Genomic DNA, 21,874 nt, shown 5'->3' with positions numbered 1-21,874 from the left:
GTAGAAACAATTAGCCTAATGTAAGGAAGTTAGCTTGTTTTATAATATGAAACTATAATGTAAGAGCTTTTGTTTGTATGCTTGGTGTGAATTAATCAGAATTTGGTAAATAAGCCCATACGTATAAACTGAGGCACATGTGTATCATCTACCACCATTTTTATCTATAATACATTTATAAAGTGATATTATCCAGCTAACAACAAGTATACAATCTAATAAATTATGTAACCCTCTATTACCTTTGGGTTGTTACAATGCACCAAAATAGCCGTCTAACATCACTTGTATTACAATTTTCTTATTTATAATCCGTTTAAATAAAATGATATTCGTATATGTACTTATTTTCCCAATTAGCCGTATACATAAAATAATATTTGGCTAGAATTTGTATTATCTGGAAAAATATGTAATTGTCTATCCAACAAGAGCAATAACTATCAAAACAATCACTTTTGTTAGATTTCTTTTTAATCTACTTTCTTCTTCAACCTCTTCACAACGTTTCGGCAATGGAGGATTCAAACCAATTTCATTTCTCTAAGATACTTTGCTCTCGATTTTATTCACAGGAAAAAAATTGAACACTTATGTCACAAACTCTGTTTCTTCTCCAGCTACATCTATCTCCAGTCAATTTCCACGAGCTTTCCGAATTGAGACTCTTTAATAAAAGCGACTTCGTGTTCATCGAAGGCGTTTAGAATTTTGTTTATACACTGAGGGTTTGTGATAAGGGGTAACCCTAACGCCAAGAGGTTCGTCGCCAATGGCAAACATCCTATGAGGAAATGGAGGATGAGGGATTACACCAGTGCTAGGAGCCATAGAAATCTTAGCTTTTGCTGGTGGTTAGGAATGAGAGAACTAAGAAATTGATACTGTTAATTGATAATGGAAACAACGAACAGACAAAAACCTGATTATAAAGGAGTAAGAAAGAGGTTTCCAGATACGACAATTTAATTTTATGGAGAAAAACTACGAAAATAATATAATATGTCAAGTGGTATGAGAGAGGAGCTTTAGTGTATTGTTATCAAATAAATAAGCAGACAATATATATCTTATGAAATAAGAATAGGGGTATAATGGTCCATGATTTTTTGACAAAAACAATGAAACACCTTCATGTGTATATAGTTAAATATGGAATAACTTGTGTGTGTAGAGCGCAATTTCTCTATATTCTTTATGGAGTGTAACCACCTTTAAATTTAATGAAATTGTTGTGCACAAAAAAAAAAAATACACCCCCTTAATTCTAGTAGAAGTTGCAGACTTTGATCTTGATTGACAAAGCAATAAAATATACATTACGTTCATTATTATCCCAATCAACTATGATTATAACTAATAAATATATTTATTTTTTTTAGAAATAAAAAAATTGTATATCATTTATATGATAGTTATATATATGAATCATTTAGTGATCTACCAATCATCTTATTAAATACATTTATGAAAATATACTGATTTTGTAGCATACTACTTTTGTAGCATATTGTTACGGTTTTGTCATCAACTTTACCAATCAAAAATTTAGGGGTTATAAATATTTCAGTATAGATTTAAGAGTCAATTAGCTAAATAATCACAAAGAAATTGAAAATTAAGTGAATACACATGATGTGATAAGTTGTATGTGTATCAACTAAGGTATCATGTCGTGGGATTTAGGGTACTGAGTTAATTAAGGGAAAAGTTACGTATATCAGATGCAATTTCACTAGATTTAATATGTTTTTTTTGTTTTATAATTTGGGCATCATTAAATTTATGTATATTATTTTCTTACAACTTGGGGGTAAATGCCAATATTTTATTGTACTATGCTCATAAGTCATAACCAATGGTGTGTTTCCAGCGGGAATACAAGAAAGTTGTTAATTTCTTAGATAAAAATAAAACTAAATTTAAACCCTTTAACAAAAAAAAAAAAAACTAGATTTGTGACCTTTTACGGTTTAACTGAAAAAATTTACTTATCATTTTAGTCTGTGAAAATGTGACGCTTGAATTTAAATTTTTTTTTTTTTTTTTTTGTAAAACAATCACTGTAAAACTGATTCATGCTGAGGATTCGTTTGCTAAAAAATAAAGCCTATCTTTTTTATGAACATCTACCACAGTATATACATGAAATCAGAAATCTTAGATCCAATTGGCTTCATTGGGTGGCAGATAAGGAATAACACCTAGAAAAAATCTCTTATCGTGTTGCCACGTGGACAGATATAGTTGGTGAATCAGATACTAATCTAATCTGAGCGAAACCAGTTGGGCTATTTCAAAACCACAAGTTCTGATGGACCGTGTTCCTTGAGCTCTTAACACTTCCCTTCAGACCATTACTGAACAATCATCGTCTCTTGGTGACAGAAGAGAAGAGTTAAGGTAAAGAGCGAAAAATGGCAGCACAGGCACTTGTCTCTTCTTCACTTACCTCCTCTGTTCAGACAGCTAGACAGATATTCGGCACAAAACCAGCTGTCTCCGTGAGGAAGACCTCCTTTGTTATTAAGGCTGCCTCAACTCCACCTGTCAAGGTACATTGTACTATCTGGTCTTCCCAAATTTTTCTGAACTGGATAATCTGATCCTTGTTTGTGTGTTTTGGTTTCAGCAAGGAGCAAACAGACCATTGTGGTTTGCATCTTCACAATCTCTGTCTTACTTGGATGGCAGGTAATTCCAAATATTTGATTTCTGTAAGCTTCATGATCTTCAAAATGTGTACGTTATATAACGAAAGTGATTCGTAACTGGGGAGATGTTGTGATTAATCTGCAGCTTACCTGGCGACTATGGATTCGACCCGCTTGGTCTTTCAGACCCAGAAGGTACTGGAGGTTTCATCGAGCCAAGATGGTTAGCCTACGGAGAGATCATCAACGGAAGGTTCGCTATGTTAGGTGCAGCTGGAGCTATTGCCCCTGAGATTCTTGGCAAAGCAGGTTTGATTCCAGCAGACACTGCCCTTCCTTGGTTCCAAACCGGTGTGATTCCACCTGCAGGGACATACAGCTACTGGGCAGACCCTTACACACTCTTTGTTCTCGAGATGGCTTTGATGGGATTTGCTGAGCACCGGAGGTTGCAGGATTGGTACAACCCAGGATCAATGGGCAAACAGTACTTCTTGGGCTTAGAGAAAGGTTTTGCCGGTTCGGGTGACCCGTCTTACCCCGGTGGACCTTTCTTTAACCCTCTTGGGTTTGGGAAAGACGAGAAGTCAATGAAGGAGTTGAAACTCAAGGAGGTCAAGAACGGTAGACTGGCTATGCTCGCAATCCTAGGCTATTTTGTGCAGGGACTAGTGACCGGTGTGGGGCCATACCAGAACCTTCTTGATCATTTGGCGGATCCAGTCAACAACAATGTCTTGACCAGCCTCAAGTTCCACTGAGATGATCTTCATATCATCCCATGTGTTTTATGTTGGACTCTCATTCTCTTGTATCCTACAGTCTTCGTATTGTAACACCCTTTGTAAACATATTATATCTTTGTAAGATATGAAAATGCCAATGGCCAAAAAGAACAACTTCGAGGATTAATAGTTGGGTTTTCCAATAACCAAGGAAGTCAGTTACATATTTAAAAGATTATTGTGGAATATTTGCCTGTGGTGCTTGAAAAGTACTCATCTCAAATAAATATAAACAGAGGCGTGCATCTATACTATTAAAAGTGAAGTACAATTAAAATTTAACTCTAATTTTTCTCTAATATTTACAATCTTTGCCATCGGAATTAACTCTACAATTTTACTTTATAGTCTTTAACGGCATAAGAAGCCCATTAATTTTTTTGCATACCAACGACTTCTTTTGTATTTCTCATTAATTAATAACAATAATAACAAACCCCTATATTTAAGGTATGACATTAATAACAATAGTAAAGATACCTCCAAAACAAGTTTTACAATATTATATTCCTACAATGTATATCTTCCACTTGCACCATATATATTTAATAAGAATAACTTATGTAATTTATGCCGACAAAAAAAACTTATGTAATTTAGAACTTTGAATTTTTATCACCATTAAATACACTATTAAATACTAATAATTTAGGGGTGGAGAAAAAAAATCAAACCGAACCAAACCAAAAAGATTCATTGGAATCCAAACTATACCAAAGTATATGTCTAAATCATTTGATTGAAGATTTTATCAACCCAAATAGTTCGGTTAGGTTCGGTTTTAAACCGAACCATCTAAACTATTAAAAGTGAAGTACAAATAAAACTTAACCCTAATTTTTCTCGAATATTTACGATCTTTGCCACTGGAATTAACCCTACAATTTTACTTCATAGTCTTTAACGGCATAAGAAGCCCATTAACTTTTTTGCATACCAACAACTTCTTTTGTATTTCGCATTAATAACAATAATAACAAACCCCTAAATTTAAGGTATGACGTTAATAACAATAGTAAAGATACCTGCAAAACAAGTTTTACAATACTACACGTTGTAGCATTTTATTATATTCCTACAATGTATATCATCCACTTGCACCATATATATTTAATAAGAATAACTTATGTAATTTATGCCGACAAAAAAAACTTATGTAATTTAGAACTTTGATTTTTTATCACCATAAAATACACTATTAAATATTAACAATTTAGGGGTGGGCAAAAAAATCAAACCGAACCAAACCAAAACGATTCATTGGAATCCAAACTAAACCAAAGTATATGTCTAAATCATTTGGTTGAAGATTTTATCAACCCAAATAGTCCGGTTAGGTTTGGTTTTAAGCCGAACCAAAAAATGAAAGTGTTTCAATTAGATTAATTAAATATACTATTAATATTAAGATTTAATATATTTAACCATTTAACATAAACAACTAAATATAATTTATACATTTTACTTTTAAATGAAAAAATAAACACAAATAAAAATAAAATAAGAAAATATGAATCTCATACATTAATATCAAAACCAAAAAATTACGTAAGATATCTATATTATTAAAACTGAAATAACTTTTAAAACTAACTATTATTTTATCCTAATAATTAAAACTTCTGCCATTGACTTAATAATTATTACTTTAACTATAAATCATTTATTTTGTTAAATTATTCTCTAACCAAACTTTCCATTATTTATATTCGGAATATGCTCTAATCAATTTTTACAAATCATTTTAAGTAACTATAAATCATTTTTGGATTATTCTCTGAGAAAAATTAATTTTCTCTAACGGGAATATTCTCTAATCAATTTGACAAACATATTTATTTAAAATGTGACATACAAACTTTAAATATTATATATGTATATTATAATTTCTTTTCACATACAAAATATAATTTATAAATATTCTATTAAAACATATAAAATTATTTTTCAAATATTTTAAATAATTGGATGATTAATATCATTCATACATATATATTTAAATTATAAAAATAAAATTATTAAATTTTATGAAAACCATTTTCCTCAAAAGTAAATATAGAAACAATTGATTTGGCTTATAAAAGACTTAGAAACAAATCTATATATTTTATTAAAGAAAAATTGAATTATTTGACATATATTTTGTTATGGAAAAGATTATTAAAAATATAAACATAGTAATTGGTATTTTATTTTATAAATAAATACATAAAAACTGTTAATGTAATTAAAATTACTTACTGGCGAATATGTTATATAAATTATCATTTTGATTGGTTTAGTATCCAACCAAAATATAAGCAACCTATAAATTACAGACAATTAAAAACCGTCGATGTATCACAAATATTATATACTATAGATCGAAAATAAACACTCTTATGAAGCACATATGTGCAACCATTACATTTTTTTTAATGTAAAAAAGTTTATATGTTAATTCTATTAAAATAAATATCGGTGCGGGTGCACGGGTCAAACTCTAGTATGTGTTAAAAGAAGAGGCAAACTGCCTCAGGCCCCTCTTCATATGGTTAATTTTGGGGCCCCATTTTTTAGAATCAATTGGCCTAAAAAATTTATATATGTCTATTTTTATTAATATTTTTCTACAAATTTAATTGTATCATCCTTTTCCAGTCTAAATTTTATATATAGTTTTAGCTTTTGAATATTCACTTTTTAATTGTTTTCTCTATATGTTTTATTCTTCTTCATAGTTTTATCATATACTCTTCTTATTCATTTGTAATGTTGAATACTTTTATAACTTTGCAATGACAGTTTTTATTTTTTTTTACTAGCATGGGTGTGATTTTTTGGGGTCATCATATGTAAACGAACTTGATAAATATGTTTCTTTAACTATTTTCATATATATGTTTACTAACTTCACAATCAGAAAAACAAATTAAATTTTATTAAGGGGGGTGTATTGAAGTTGGGATTTTAGAGAGTTTTGGGGATGGTTTAAAATTCCATGTTATTCAACTGATGATTTTAAAAGCAAATTCCAAATCATGTGTTATTGAACATAGAACTTATGTGAAATCATCTCAAATCACTTGTAATCTCATGTTATTCAATTAACAATTTATATAACCTAAATCAAATTCAGTGTTATTCAAAGCTAAACAATATTTTGAAAATAAAGTAATGAATTGGATTTTAGAATACTTTGCATCCATTCTTAGTTATAAATTGTCTACATAGAAAACTCACCTTTACATATGTTATTTGAAGAGACTTCATAAGAAACATTCGGGAGACAAAACTACATAATTATTTCAGATCCATTTTTAATCTGAGTCAAATTCTTCGTCTCGCTATAATCAACTATTCTTCACTGGGTTTATCTCTCAATCTTTCTAATTGGATGAGTGATCCGTCCGCTGCTCATTGGGGTGCCATCATAATTCCTTGATCGACATACCAAACCTCTGTCTCGTCAAAGATACGTCTAATACCTCTAGCAAAGACTGAAAGAGAAAAAGATGAGGCATTTGCCACTCAAAATTACCGTAAGAGAACCTAGAGGTAGAGCGGTCAGAAGTTCTTACGAGAAGCATGTTATCCAGTTTCCTGAGAGCTGGGAGGTTAATATAAATATCTGATATTAGTCTTCAATCATTATCTACAACAATGGTACCCAAAAGCTGAGTCACTAATCCAAATAAGTGTTTTTCTTCCTCAAACAGACAACTTGAGAAAAAAAAACGAGCAACTAACATATCCAATTCCACAATAAGCTATGCGTAATCTGTACCTCAAGTTGGTTCCATCTAGAAATGTTTGCCAAGTTAGAGTCATCTCCACAATGTGATCACTCACACAGAGAAGCCATTTCATTTCTCTTCTCCACATCTCTTTCTTCTCCGTACGCAGAGGTTCTAACCTCCATAATTGCCCGAACAAGGTAAGCTTTTTCAAGCAAAACACAAAGTCAAGCCTATGAAGATCCAAGTACCAATCCAATTGATGACTGCAGTTTTGCACCCCTACAAATTTGTAACTGCAGAGCCACTAAAACGGCTGCAGTTTTACATAGTAGCTACCAAGCTCTATGGGACTTGTGAAGTACAGTGTCTGCTGCAAATTACTTTAAGCTTCTTGCTGGGATGACAATCCTTCTTATTTCCCATCCCATAGACTAATATTGACATCCAAGCTGTCCTCTTTAAACTCATTTGTTTTCTATATTTATTGTTTGTGTATATGTTTACGTTTATTATAAATAAGCTTAAATGATCAAATCTGTCGGCCATGTACCATATCTTTATTATCTGGGTAGAAGTAATCTTCTATCACTAGAATTACTCAAATCTTGCAATATAATTCATGCAATGTTTATGAGATAGTGTGAATGTGTGATAGCAGGACATGTATGGCAAAATATGAATGAACTGATAAAGAGACTCGCAAGCAAATGGTACATTGACAATTTATGTGAAATTATTTCAAATCACCTAAATAACTCTGAAATTTTTAGAGAACTTTTTACCAAATCACCTATAGCTTTTAATTTAATTTTCAAACTCTAACTAAAATCACTCAAATAACTTCAAAATTCACCTAAATCTCACCAAAATTAAAACACTCCAAAACTCTCTTAAATCATCAGTCCAATACACCCCCCTAAGTCCCCGATTTTCAGAATTGCCATAGGCCCCACATAGTCTAGGCACGGCACTGAATATAAATCTGAGATATGTTGTGGTTTCAGATCATTAGTCCATGCATCCTTTTGATATAAGAGCTAGAAATTTTAATTAGAATTTCTGTGTCAGTTCTTAACGTCTCCAGTAATTTAGCCAAGTGAATATATTTATCACTTTTCTTGCTCTTTTTTATATGCTTAAATCGCAACAAGCGTGGGAATCTTGGTGTGAAGATGGATGAATTAATCTTTTGGACCACCATATTTTTGTTTCAAGTCACCCTTTAGAAGCTGGGAGATGTGTTCATATTGGTTTGCTATGTGTTCAACACCAACCTATAAAGAGACCCAACACACTTGAGTTGTCTATGCTCACCACAACATCAGATCTTCCATCCACCGCCACTTTACTTCATTATGCCAAAATTTGGTTTCTGCAGTCAGAGGATATATAAAACAGATTATACTCAAAGATCCCAAGCCAAAGACAAAGTATAAAAGAGAAACAATGATTTGAAAACAGATTCAACTCGACGCAAACTACAAAGCATGTCACGGATAACAAATCCAAATAGAATAGACAACCATTCTTCACAACGGATCTAGAAATTAGGGTTTCAGAGGTTTGAGTCTCAAGAAAACTGAAAAGTGACAAATATATAACAACAGCAATTATGCATAAATAAGCTGAAATGTACAAATACAATAACACTGTTTGCATATAAACTTATAAACATATTAACAAATCACTAATAATCATTGAGAAAATAAATCATTCCTTAAAGGAAAAATCCCTTAAGCTTATACTAATCTCATGCTGGTGAGTACGTATTTGTCCAGGTCCAGGAGGAAGCTCCAAAGATGAAGAAGAGGGCTTCATCTTCTCTGAATCTTCTTTTCTGAACCTAGAATGATGATTTGCAGAAGAAGAAGACGGTTCTTGCTGAGGCTCAGGACGCCATGAATCAAAGTTAGAGTTTCTTGGAGACAGCGTGTTCGCAAAGCTTTCATCCGCACTTCTGCTTCGTTTGTGGACGTTGCGGAGGAGATGGATCGGAGAAGAACCGTGAGTAGGTGTAGTTGGACGGCTAGAGAAAGGCGTCGTTGATCCTGAGGTTCTTCCATGTTTGATCTGTTTCTTAGCTGTGTGATGCCAACTCTTTAAAGCTGTTGCTACTCTCTCGTTGAACACTGTAGGTTTCATCTTCGAACCCATCTTCAAGAAAATTCACCAAAATAAAAAATTTCAGAATCTGTTTCTTCGTCTACCAATGTGTTTGTGTGTACGTGTAAGCTTTAGCATTGGCCCATAATGTCTTACAAATATTTATTAGTTTATATTTTATTAATTAAAATATCCCAAAAAGTTTAAATCAAATATCAAATATATATATATATATATAACAAAAACTTTCATCAAATTATATAAGATTATTATTGAGTCGAAATTTTTAACTCACATATTAAAACTATTTTAGAAAATATCTTTATACAAATATTTTTGTTTAATTAATATTTAATTTTTAAAAAATTATCTTAATTTTTAACCTTTTTAATAGAAAATATTATTTTCAAATAACAACATAATATATATAAGAATTATCTTATTTTTTAGAATATAATTTACAATAAATAATTAAATCTACCAATATTTTGAAAATATTTAGGAGATCTCTTATGTTTTAAAATATTCATCTTTTTTTTTGTAAGTTTGATTTTTGTATGTTTCTCGTAAGACATGTAATCGAGTACTGCTCTTGTATCGGTAAAAAAATTATCTTAATTTTTAAAATTTATAATAGAAAATATTATTTCAAAATAACAACATAATATATAAGAATTATCTTATTTTTCAAATATGATTTAAAATAAATGAATAAATCTACCAATGTTTTGAAAATGTTAGTAAATGTAGTTAAGAGAACTATAGGCGAGATCTCTTACGTTTTAAATATTCATCTTTTTTTTATTTGCAAATATGTTTTTTGTATGTTTTTCATAGGACATGTAATCGAGTACTACTTTTGTGTCGGTAGAACATAAACATGAGCTTTTGTGGTAACCAGCTGGTGGTAACAAATATTACCAAAAATTACAATTGTTAGAGAATGTATTTTTTTTTCAAAACTCAACACAAATAAATTAAAATAATAAACTGTATAAGCTATTAAATGAGCTTATATTATCAAAATCCAAAAATATATAACCTTTTTGATACCAACAATACATATATAATCCTTTCATGATACGTAATAAAAATCTTCTTATATAATATTAATAAGATAATATATCAAATATTTGTGTAGATGATAATTATCATATTTTCTTAAAACTGTTTATTATCTAATATAAATATTATTAAAATTATCTATTAAAATCATCTCACCTAAGAAATTTTTATATATAATAATAAATAAGATAATATCAAATATTTGTATAGATGATATATTGTAATTATCATGTTTTCATTAAATAAATCTACCAATGTTTTGAAAATATTTAGGAGATCTCTTATGTTTTAAAATATTCATTTTTTTTTTTGCAAATTTGATTTTTGTATGTTTCTCGTAGGACATGTAATCGAGTACTGCTTTTGTATCAGTAAAAAAATTATCTTAATTTTCAAAATTTATAATAGAAAAATATTATTTCCAAATAACAACATAATACATATAATAATTATCTTATTTTTCAAATATAATTTCAAATAAATAAATAAATCTACCAATGTTATGAAAATGTTAGAAAATGTAGTTAAGGGAACTATAGGCGAGATCTCTTACGTTTTAAAATATTCATCTTTTTTTATTTGCAAATTTGTTTTTTTGTTTGTTTCTCGTAGGACATGTAATCGAGTACTAACTTTGTATTGGTAGAACATAAACATGAGCTTTTATGGTAAGTAGTTGGTGGTAACACATATTAGCAAAATTTACAATTGTTAGAGAATGTATTTTTTTATAAAAAAAACTAAACACTAATAAATTAAAATAATAAACTGTATATGTTATTGATGAGCTTATATTAACAAAATACAAAAATATATAAACTTTTTGATACCAACAATACAGATATAATCATTTCATGACATGTAAGAAAAATCTTCTTATATAATATTAATAAGATAATATATCAAATATTTGTGTATATGATAATTATCATATTTTTCTTAAAAAATTTTATCATCTAATATAACTATTATTAAAATTATCTATTAGAATCATTGACTCACCTAAGAAATTCTTATATACCATATCAAAACAAATATTATTAACTATTTAAAGTCCTTATTTAGCTTTTAAATATTTATTTAGATACTAAGTTGAATCGTTAAATCTGTTTTTGGGATTTTTGTGTGTTCTCGGGGGTTTTGGGTATATGTTCGATTTGATTAATAATACTTCCATTACCCGATATACTATATAGGATCCATTCAGATATTTCTTACATCTCGGATTGGGTACAAAGTCAGGTTTTTCGGTTGGGTTCTGTTCGGATCTAGGGTATTGGGTTTTTTTCCCATGCCTATGTATGTGTGTATATGTGTGTGGAACTTACCTGAGTCACTAGAGCATAAAGAGGAAGAGTAACGTAGCTGCAAAGAATTTGTACAATAACTCTGCAAGAAGTGAAACAAGGTTGTGAGGTTGTTAGTTTTTAAGGGATGTTTTGACTTATCAGTGTGTATGATTGGATAAAGCTTAAGATTTTACTTACCCAACTGAAATTCTGATGACCACATCTACAATGGTTTTGTGGTAACAGTTCTCGAGCTGGAACTCATACTGCAGAAATAAAAAATCTGATTTCAATTGATGATGCTTGAGAGTTGGTACTGGAGAATGTAGAATTGCTCTGCTTGCTTACCGTTGTCCAGGCAAAAAAAGCTAGTTGAAACGCATTCTGCAAATGGCACAAAGGTTTAGTTTTGAGGCATTTTCTCACAGTTGTTGACTGTGAAAGTATGTACTATACCGTGAAAAGGACTAAGTGAATGAGGAAGAGAATAAAACGTGGGCGACCGAACCAAAAGAGGTGATCACCGGGCTGAACAAGCGGCATGCCCTTCACTATGTCTCCTTTCTCTTGGATTAGAAGTCCAAGTTTTGTTATTATCACTTGAAGTTTTGTCCCAACTATAAGAATCACCTACAGTTTGTTTAATACATTCACTCTTGTTAAAGAGACGAAACCAAACAACTCAGAATGCTTATTTTTAAGGGTTTTGTTGCTTACAACTAATGGAATGAATGGTTGCCAGAGGAAAGAATGCAATCCTGTTCATAAGAATATCAGAGCAAATATATTAGTTCTGGGATTGTTGCAAGAGATATCGGATGCAGAAACATTTTGAACATTAGTGTACCGTTTGTGTTGGTCAGGAGAAATAGCACGGCGACAAACCAAATCACAGGACTGGAGATATAAGCAATTGGAACATCAGACAAACAGGTAACTAGTGAAGTGATAGAGTTTGTTAAAAACACTACTAATTAGTCCCAAAACCTGATTTCGACGATGGTTTTGAAGTCTTCCTCTAATGATCTCTGAATGTACTTCCGGAAATCGAACCTCCCATCACTCCCTGGAGCCAAATGGGCCTGGAGAAGAAGGATTCGTCTTGAGAGAAGTTCTTTTCAAACAATAGAAAATTGAAAAGATCAATAAGATTTTGAGTTTTTTCTTACCATGATGAAACCATGTCTTAGTGTTAAGTAATCAACTCTAGTAACAGATCCAAAGAACTGTCGGAAGAAACATACAATCCACAGTGTAATAGTTGATTTGCTCCAGAAATTCAAATGTCTACGCCCGAAAGATGTATCCCTCGCAAACCTAAACCTCTCAGGATCTGCTTTATCGAAAAATGCCTCTTAAAGCTTCACACTCAGTTTCATCCATTTCAAGTTTATAGGTTATATATGAATACCGTGAGAATACTGATATTCAATTGTCTTGGTCTCCTCTTCCCACCTCTTCCACCTTCTCATCTAAAGTAGCAGAAATAAGAAGAATAATACAATCTTTAACGAAAAGAAGCAATTTTGAACCAGTTTTGACCACAATGTGGAGGTAATAATAATAATTTACCTTGGTCTTGCCTAGAGCATAAGTAACAATGCAGTAGATCACATGACAAACCGCGAGAACGAAGATGAATATATGCAGCTGATGCATCCCATAAGACGATACAAAAGCAACCTTTCCCTGGAAACAAACATTAGAAGAATCATCCGTCAAGACTGAAAAAGAGTTAACATAAAGAAAAGATTTTTAAAGAATGAATGTTTACCTTCTCTGCACACTTGTCATAACCTTTGGTAGCCAAACTCCGGCGAGGAATGTAAGATTGGACTAACTCAAGAAGCTTTCGACCAGAGTTTTCTTCATCATTTTTGGTATCTTTTTTCTTAGGTGGATACTTTTTCGCCTCTTCAGATTCACTGCAAGGGTGCATTGATGCTGCGATGCTCTCGGAGACGCAAATTTGCGATATATAGTTTTGTCCAATTGTTAGCAATAGTGATATGAATCCCATCAGCATAAGCTCTGCAAATTACATTTTATTAATTTTTATTAAATGTATCTTTGGGAGGGAAATTATATATTTTAAATTACAACTAGTTTACTTGATGAATTATTACAACTAGTTTATTACTCCCACTGTTTCATATTAAGCTTCGTTATAGAGTAACATTTTTAATTACAAAATAATTGTCGTTTTAGAATTTTAATGCATAATTTATTAAATTTATATGCTATATGATTTTTTTATATTCTCCATTTTATCTTTCTATTCATTGAAAATGATTAGGTGTACATTTAATAATTTTTTCATTTAAAAATATATAAAATTAAAATTGTTTTTTAATGTGTGTGTACAAATTTAAAACTACAATGAAAATGGAATGGAGAGAGTACCTGCTTTCACTTTTTCTAGAGCTTCGTACAGAGCTTTTTTGTTCTTAATCTTAAACCACTGTTATAAGAAGATAAAAAACAGAGCATGTATTCTTAGTTGTGAATAATAGAAACAGAGAACACTGTGAAACCAACACAAACACACACAAAAAACTGTAACCCCCTTTTGGTTTTGGCAGTTTCAAAGATGAATTACTTTTTTAATCTAGAGATGGAGTTTGACTTTTAGGATCATGAAGAAGAAACAAACAGACTCAGAAACAAAGCAAAAAGAAGAAACAGAGAACCAAGAAGAACAAAGCAGACACAGAAACAGAGAATCAAGAAGTACTAAACAGACACAGAAACAGAGAATCAAGAAAACTAAACACAGACAGAGAAACAGAGAACCAGGATAAAAGAAGAAGTAAAAAATGGACTTACGGTTCCAAGTTTGTGAATCAGTTTCTCAATGACAATCGAAAATAGAAGCAAGAAGAAGCAAACCACAGCGACCGCCCAGGTGGAAGTCTGCTGTAGCGTTTTTTCGTCCACCTTATCCGCCATTAGAGCTCACAGGACAAAAAGCTTTCCCTTTGAAATTTTCTCCCCCGTAACACTATCTAACATAGTATAACTTCGACTAAATTAAAAATTAACAAACTCAGGTTTATCTGTTTTTTATATTGTATATTTTGTTTGACCTCTTCCTCATTTTTTTTTGGTTTATTTGCAGTCATGAGATACGTATTTATGTATATACACAGATAGACGAAGGTGAAAGAAGTTGACCGGCGAGTAGGCATGTCTTGAAAAGTTCAAAGCTTTTGACTTTGAAACCATAATACGTTTTTGAATAACATTTTATGCTACCGTTATGTATTATGGATGAACTAGCTAGATGACTATATTAGAGAAAAACTTTAAAATCTAACCATATATGAAATAATACTTTTGATGTGACAGTTTGGTAAGGAAACTGACTGATTTCTCCTTCTACGCGTGAATTTTGTGGTATGTATAGTGTACATATCTTATGTTATATTGTATCATATTTATTAGACAAAATAGAATAACCCAATCGCAACATTAATGCATCGTGAAGAGAATGAGGATAGAGAAAGATTGTAAAATTACATTTCTAATCTATATTTTCTAAATAAAATAGAACACAAGAAAATTGTGACAGGGATTTGCTCTATCTTCCTATCTATTTGTAATTTGCATGAATGTCTTGTCAGAACTTCTTGATAAGTCAGCAAATAAAAGAAATATGGCTTACCATCGGAAGTGTAAGAATATTGACTTAACATATTTATAAAGTATTGCCGATGACATTATGGTGTTCCTGATGGTATAATCAGGTCAATATAAAGCATTGTTGTGCTGTATTTCATTACTTCGGGAAAGTCTATGGTCTGCACATAATCATGGATAAGACAACTATATATTGTGCTGGCATGTCTGAAAATACTTTGCATTAGACAGAACATCGGTTTCATTTTGCCTCTGGAGTGTCACCAGTACGCTATCTTAGTCTACATTTGCTTACAAGGCATATGGGGAAGTCAGGGGAACATGGCATTTTTCGACCTCTACTATTCGTGTCGTGCATTTTCACACCCAAGCAAAACATAAGTGCTAAATACGACATAAACTAAATTAATTTGAATTATAGACATGAATTAGATAAACGACGTTGTATTTAGTACTTATATTTTTTTAGGTCTACAATCAAAATTAGTTTTTAGTTTAGATCGTATTTATCACTTATGTTTTGTTTAGGTCTCAAAAGGCACGACACAAATAGTAGGGATCGAAAAATGCACTCTGTCCGGGAAGTCAAACTACTGTCCCTTGATCGAGAAAATAAGAAACTGCACCACTCACTGGACAAAAACATTTCTATCAATGGATGGTAGGCTTCAGCTGATAAAACTGGCTCTCTGAAGTATTGTGAACTTTTGGATGGCTGGTTTTATTCTGCATGGTGAGTGCATGTTGAGATAAATCCTGGAGGTTCTAGATAAGTCTCCTGATATGTTGGAGATAATGATATGTATATTAAGATAAGTGTCCATATTATTTGGGTATATCTAGAGTCATTGTACGTGTGTATATATGGAGGTCTTCTCCTTTGTGAATGGCAAGATACTTTTCCCAAAGCTCTTTGTTACTTTACATGGTATCAGGGCCTACCCTCTAAAATTTAAAAACAATTTCTTAGCCTTCAAGTTAACGATGGCAACATGTACTGATGTGCCGCAGTCCACGGATCATTACATGGAACCAGCTCAGCATGGAGTTCAGGACGTTCTGAACATTTCAACCGAGGTTCATGTTTTTCACCGTACCAGACTTGACTTGGATCATGCCAGACTTGAGAAAGATCATGCCAGACTTGAGAAAGATCATGCCAGACTTGACTTGGATCATGAGGTTTCACAAAATGATCGAGACTTCTCTCTTTTAGCTCGATTGCCTCATACTGCACGTACCGGCGACCGTACTGATGGACTGATCGACCCTTTTGATCAGTTCATGCACTTTGATCAGCCAAATCTCAATAAGGCAAGGATCCTTCACCTATCTGAAGACATAGGACACACTTGGTCCAGTATGGTTCATGATCTGGACATGGTGGTTCATACGGACAGTCCCACATCCGTCGTTCTCCTTACCGCGGTTCATGCTTCAGGATACAACGAATCTGGGCAGAAGCCGAACAGTCACCTTGTCTAGTCTTATCTCTTTATTTTCGTATTAAAGAATAGATCTAGATCTAGATCTACTTTTTCATTTAATTCCTAGATCTACAAAACACTATAAATATGTGGTCCATTTCATCAATAAAATCAGTTCAGTTTTGGTTGTTTATTTTGTTTCTTCTCTGAGTGAGAGAGAGAGAGTTCTTTAGCTAGTTCATTGGTGTGAACCGACTTGTTGATTTGGTGGTCAGCCAATTCATCTTTGTGTGTTGTTTGGTGGTTAGCCAACACATTCATTCTTTCTTTGGTGGTTAGCCTTAGATCGTGGGTATATCAAGAGTCATTCCGCATCTCTTGACGATCCTTTCAATCCATCTCAGTTCCAGAAGTGTCGTTTGCCTTCTCGGATCATATCCAACACCCAGCTAAAGTGATCCTCCCTATCTTAGGGTTCTTCAGTTGGTATCAGTTGGAAAAGATGTTGCATAAGGCGATTCATGTTGTCCGACAACTCAAAAAGAAGGGAAACACCAACACTTCTTCTGCACCAAAACAACAAAGTAATTCTTCTTCTCCTTCAAATTCTTATTTGAAAACTAATGTGTTGTCTTCTGATAAAAGCAACGCTGTGAAAACCACAAGAAAGACTCTTTCTACCAGGTGCTTCAAATGTCATAGGGTCGTCATTATGCCAACAAGTGCCAAAAACAGAAATCGTTGGTGACTTTGGAGAAAATTGAAACCGAGCCAGAAAAGGAAGACCCTTTACCAATTTTCGATGACTATGCACATGAACCGAAGGAATGGTCAGGTGGAGAGAAAAATTGTGGTCATAAAGAAGGATCTTCTTCCATTCACAAACCGGACCGAACTCAAGGTGAGCAACGTTCTGATTATGGTTCTTTTGCTTGTAATCCTTTTACTTTTAATGTTTCAGATTTGAGGACAAATCTTTTTGAAGAGGAAGGGAATGATGTGCCGCAGTCCACGGATCATTACATGGAACCAGCTCAGCATGGAGTTCAGGACGTTCTGAACATTTCAACCGAGGTTCATGTTTTTCACCGTACCAGACTTGACTTGGATCATGCCAGACTTGAGAAAGATCATGCAAGACTTGAGAAAGATCATGCCAGACTTGAGAAAGATCATGCTAGACTTGACTTGGATCATGAGGTTTCACAAAATGATCGAGACTTCTCTCTTTTGGCTCAATTACCTCATACTGCACGTACCGGCGACCGTACTGATGGACTGATCGACCCTTTTGATCAGTTCATGCACTTTGATCAGCCAAATCTCACTAAGGCAAGGATCCTTCACCTATCTGAAGACATAGGACACACTTGGTCCAGTATGGTTCATGATCTGGACATGGTGGTTCATACAGACAGTCCCACATCCGTCGTTCTCCGTGGTTCATGCTTCAGGATACAACGAATCTGGACAGAAGCCGAACAGTCACCTTGTCTAGTCTTATCTCTTTATTTTCGTATTAAAGGCTAGATCTAGATCTAGATCTACTTTTTCATTTAATTCCTAGATCTACAAAACACTATAAATATGTAGTCCATTTCATCAATAAAATCTGTTCAGTTTTGGTTGTTTATTTTGTTTCTTCTCTGAGTGAGAGAGAGAGTTCTTTAGCTAGTTCATTGGTGTGAACCGGCTTGTTGATTTGGTGGTCAGCCAATTCATCTTTGTGTGTTGTTTGGTGGTTAGCCAACACATTCATTCTTTCTTTGGTGGTTAGCCTTAGATCGTGGGTATATCAAGAGTCATTCCGCATCTCTTGGCGATCCTTTCAATCCATCTCAGTTCCAGAAGTGTCGTTTGCCTTCTCGGATCATATCCAACACCCAGCTAAAGTGATCCTCCCTATCTTAGGGTTCTTCAGGTACCGTGTTGGCTACCAGATCGTACTCTCCATATGAGTTATCAGCATCTGATAATCCGGGTATAGCAATATCTCCGGTACAAATCTCCGGCGAGAATTATGCTGAATGGGCCTCCGGGTTGGAGAATGCCTTGCATGCAAAGAGGAAGTCGGGGTTTCATAGATGGAACTTTACCAAAGCCGTGGAAAGAATTTGGAGATCGGGATGTGTGGAATACAGTGAACTCCATGATCTTTGGGCTCTGCATTTTTATGGTATGGATATCTGAGTTGAATCCACGCAAAGTTAAGATATCATGGGCTCTTCTCAGTAGAGAAAAATGTGAGGGGGGGGGGGGGGGGGGGGCATAGGTCTACGTTCTTTAAAAGAAAAAAACAAGGTTTGTTGTTTATAGTTGATTTGGCGTATTGTTTCTCCTACATCGTCCCTTTGGTTTCAATGGATTACAGTATACTTGCTAAAACGTGACTATCTATGGTCTGTTTGAGAAACAAAACCTATGGGATCTTGGATGTGGCAAAAACTATTGAAGTTCCGAGTTATGAAAAACTAGTTTCACAGGATGAAAGTTGGAGATGGAAGGCATGTCTCAATCTGGCTTGATTAATGGACAACAATGGGAAGGCTGTATGATCTGTTCGGGGCGTGGGAATGTATTGACATGATAATTCCTTTAAAATCCACTGTTGCAATGGCTGTTCCTAATCAAAGAAGACGAAGGCATCGAGTGGATCGTTTTAATGAGGTGGAAACACTTATAGATGACCAAAGGTATAAATTTCAGTTGTGGAGGATCAATCTCTCTGGAATTACGAGGAAAAATACAAACCAGTTTTCAGTACTAAAAGAACATGGAAGAATATCAGAAAACAGGAAGATTATGTTCCTTAGATAAAAGACACAGTTTTCTCCAACATTTTCTCACTCGATATGTATTACAAGCTTCAGTTCATGTACTATGGAAAGAACGTAACGGGAGAAGACAAGGAGTAGCTCTTACGACAGTTACATCTGTTGCCAAATCTTTGGAGAAACTTGTTTCGCAATTGGTGTCTCTCTTCTTATCAAACGAGAGAAACGCAGCTGTTTTAAGCTTGTGGATAATTTTTTAGAAAACTTAGTGGCACTTGGGTAAAAAAGTTTGTTTTCTTTTGAATAAATTAAACATATATTCAAAAATAAAAAGATAACATAAATATATTTGTTTTATATGATCATAAATGATAGGGTAACAATCAATTACAAACCAATACAGAGTATAAATAAATAATGAATGAAATTAATCATCTAATATTAATATGGAGATATCATTTGTAAAATTAACCAAGGGTGGTTCTACTTGGTCGATTCACATTTTTGGGCCTAGAGATTGACCACGACAACGATCGATTTTCTCGCATCCTCTGGTATAAGGATTGGCTTCTTCCTTCTTGCAGGTGCTTGGGTGCGCTTTATCACAAATCAAACTGTGGTCTCCATGAAGGGCATGATAATTTATGTATCTTGACTCTGTCTGGGTTGCTGCAAGAGCCAATAACACCACAAGAAAGAGAGAGACAATAACCTTGATACTTTCAGACATCCCCATATTATTATTAATTATTTGCTATTTTTGTTTTCCAAACAAATTAAATAAATAAATAGTTTATAAGAGAAACCCCGACTAGGAGCTCAATTATTTTGTGTTTATATATTTAATTGTATTTGGTATCTGTTCTGTTTGGTTTTGAAGAAGAGGTTATTGGTACTTATATAGAAGATAATGGATGTGCTTCAAATCGTTATTTTTGGGATGGTGATAAATTAGTAAACATGTAATTTTTAGTAAACGGATACTTTTAGTATATAGATCAGCAAGTTGATGTTTTCTTAAAATTAAGGGATCTTTAGCAATGACAGATATAATTAGCTTTCCTTGTTCAAGATTAAAGGTCGAAAAACAACTTTTAAAGGCGTTCCGGAAGGCGGTGAGTAGGGGGATCTCTGCAATAAGTGAGACCATAAGCAAGAAAAAAATGGGGGCCTACCCAAATATTATAGACCAGAAAAAGCTTAAGAGTCATAGAGAAAGAGGAAAAGACAAAGTTGAAAAAGTCTATGTATATAATATTTTTTCTCTTTTTTTTTATGTTAATTATAGGTCCTACTTTAGTTATATTTTATTATTACTAGGTAATTATCCGCACTACGCTGCGGGATTTTTTTATTTTATAAAATATTTTCATTTTATAAATGAATAATTATATTAATATAAGTTTTGTATCTAAATATTTATAATCTAGACATGTCTTGTATTTTTTTTTTTTGGTTATTGTATAATAATTATTTATTTGATACTAATTTTTAACAAATTAGCTTCCAAGTTAATTTTTCCGCACCTTTGCTCTCGAGTTGGTGGTGTAAAATCTCATTGTTTTTTTTGGGTTTTAGGTTCCAGTTTGTGGTCTAAAAGACTCTAATACTATCCTCTTTCCATTCCATAAAAGTATTTCGTATTTAAATTTTGTTTCAATAAAAATATCAGTTTTACATTTTTATATATTAAAAAATCAGTTTAATCCTTATTTTTACTTTTTGTATCGATCAAATAAAAAAATAATGTAGAGTTCTAATTAAAAACAATAAAGAGAACTTAAGCATTTTCTTAATTTTTTTTTGACAGCCACCTTATAACCAGACTTATGTATTTGATCTTTATTTTGATTTCGTATTCTATCCTTCTTACTAAATGATATACGCTAAATTTTTGTTTACATCAATTTTATACTTATACTTTATTATTTATTTATTTTTCAATTGAGTTTAAGGTTAAGGATAAAAAAGTCCAATTCATTTCTTTTCCTACGCTTTTCTGGTTCACCAAATTTAAAATTCAACATTGTAGTAAATGTCCTTCACTTCACTTCAAATTTAAAATTCAATATTGTAGTAAAATAATTAGCCTTTGTTAAAATAATATATTTTGTAAAATGATTTCGTCCCTCAAATCCTCCTCTCCGTTCATGTATGCAAAAAAGACGCTGTGTTCGTCTCCGATCGTCACCACCACTGTTGTCCATAGAGTGATAGAGTCATCTCATCTTTACTCTTGTTGGTATTATGTAGCGGAACCGAGACGTGGAGGAGAGCGACGTCGGAGCTGCCGCTCTTCACCATCACTGGACGCTGGAATCTTCACAGTCCACCGGAGATCTGCACCGTTACCATAAACCCTAGAACTCCCACCCAAAATCCTCTACACTTGCTCACGGATCTCTTCGCTCTCCGAGAA

The 21,874-nt window shown here is 32.8% G+C and overlaps 3 protein-coding genes across 3 annotated transcripts; 1 reads left to right on the top strand and 2 right to left on the bottom strand.

The window, feature by feature from the left end:
* Nucleotides 1-2,279: 2,279 nt before the first annotated feature.
* Nucleotides 2,280-3,566, top strand: LOC106430356 (photosystem I chlorophyll a/b-binding protein 3-1, chloroplastic-like). The gene is made up of 3 exons (XM_013871140.3): nucleotides 2,280-2,555; nucleotides 2,633-2,694; nucleotides 2,800-3,566. The coding sequence occupies exons 1-3, from the start codon at nucleotides 2,418-2,420 to the stop codon at nucleotides 3,413-3,415; spliced, it is 816 nt and encodes a 271-aa protein (XP_013726594.1). The 5' UTR covers nucleotides 2,280-2,417; the 3' UTR covers nucleotides 3,416-3,566.
* Nucleotides 3,567-8,754: 5,188 nt separating this feature from the next.
* LOC106430347 (MLO-like protein 6) lies at nucleotides 8,755-15,423 on the bottom strand. Its single transcript, XM_013871136.3, has 14 exons — nucleotides 14,442-15,423; nucleotides 14,019-14,076; nucleotides 13,390-13,646; nucleotides 13,188-13,304; nucleotides 13,027-13,087; nucleotides 12,785-12,948; nucleotides 12,603-12,697; nucleotides 12,463-12,512; nucleotides 12,333-12,373; nucleotides 12,072-12,245; nucleotides 11,964-11,999; nucleotides 11,814-11,881; nucleotides 11,655-11,715; nucleotides 8,755-9,312 (listed from the first exon to the last, which is right to left on the bottom strand). Exons 1-14 carry the CDS (start codon nucleotides 14,562-14,564, stop codon nucleotides 8,869-8,871), a joined length of 1,749 nt encoding a protein of 582 aa, XP_013726590.1. The 5' UTR covers nucleotides 14,565-15,423; the 3' UTR covers nucleotides 8,755-8,868.
* Nucleotides 15,424-19,790: 4,367 nt separating this feature from the next.
* LOC106430349 (protein RALF-like 9) lies at nucleotides 19,791-20,339 on the bottom strand. Its single transcript, XM_013871137.3, has one exon. The coding sequence runs from the start codon at nucleotides 20,189-20,191 to the stop codon at nucleotides 19,952-19,954; it is 240 nt and encodes a 79-aa protein (XP_013726591.1). The 5' UTR covers nucleotides 20,192-20,339; the 3' UTR covers nucleotides 19,791-19,951.
* Between the last annotated feature and the right edge of the window lie 1,535 nt (nucleotides 20,340-21,874).

This window comes from Brassica napus, chromosome C9 (assembly GCF_020379485.1).
Source record: "Brassica napus cultivar Da-Ae chromosome C9, Da-Ae, whole genome shotgun sequence".
Classification (NCBI taxonomy): Eukaryota; Viridiplantae; Streptophyta; class Magnoliopsida; order Brassicales; family Brassicaceae; genus Brassica; species Brassica napus.
The sequence above is the reverse complement of the archived record's forward strand: the minus strand, read 5'-3'. Positions and strand labels throughout refer to the sequence as shown.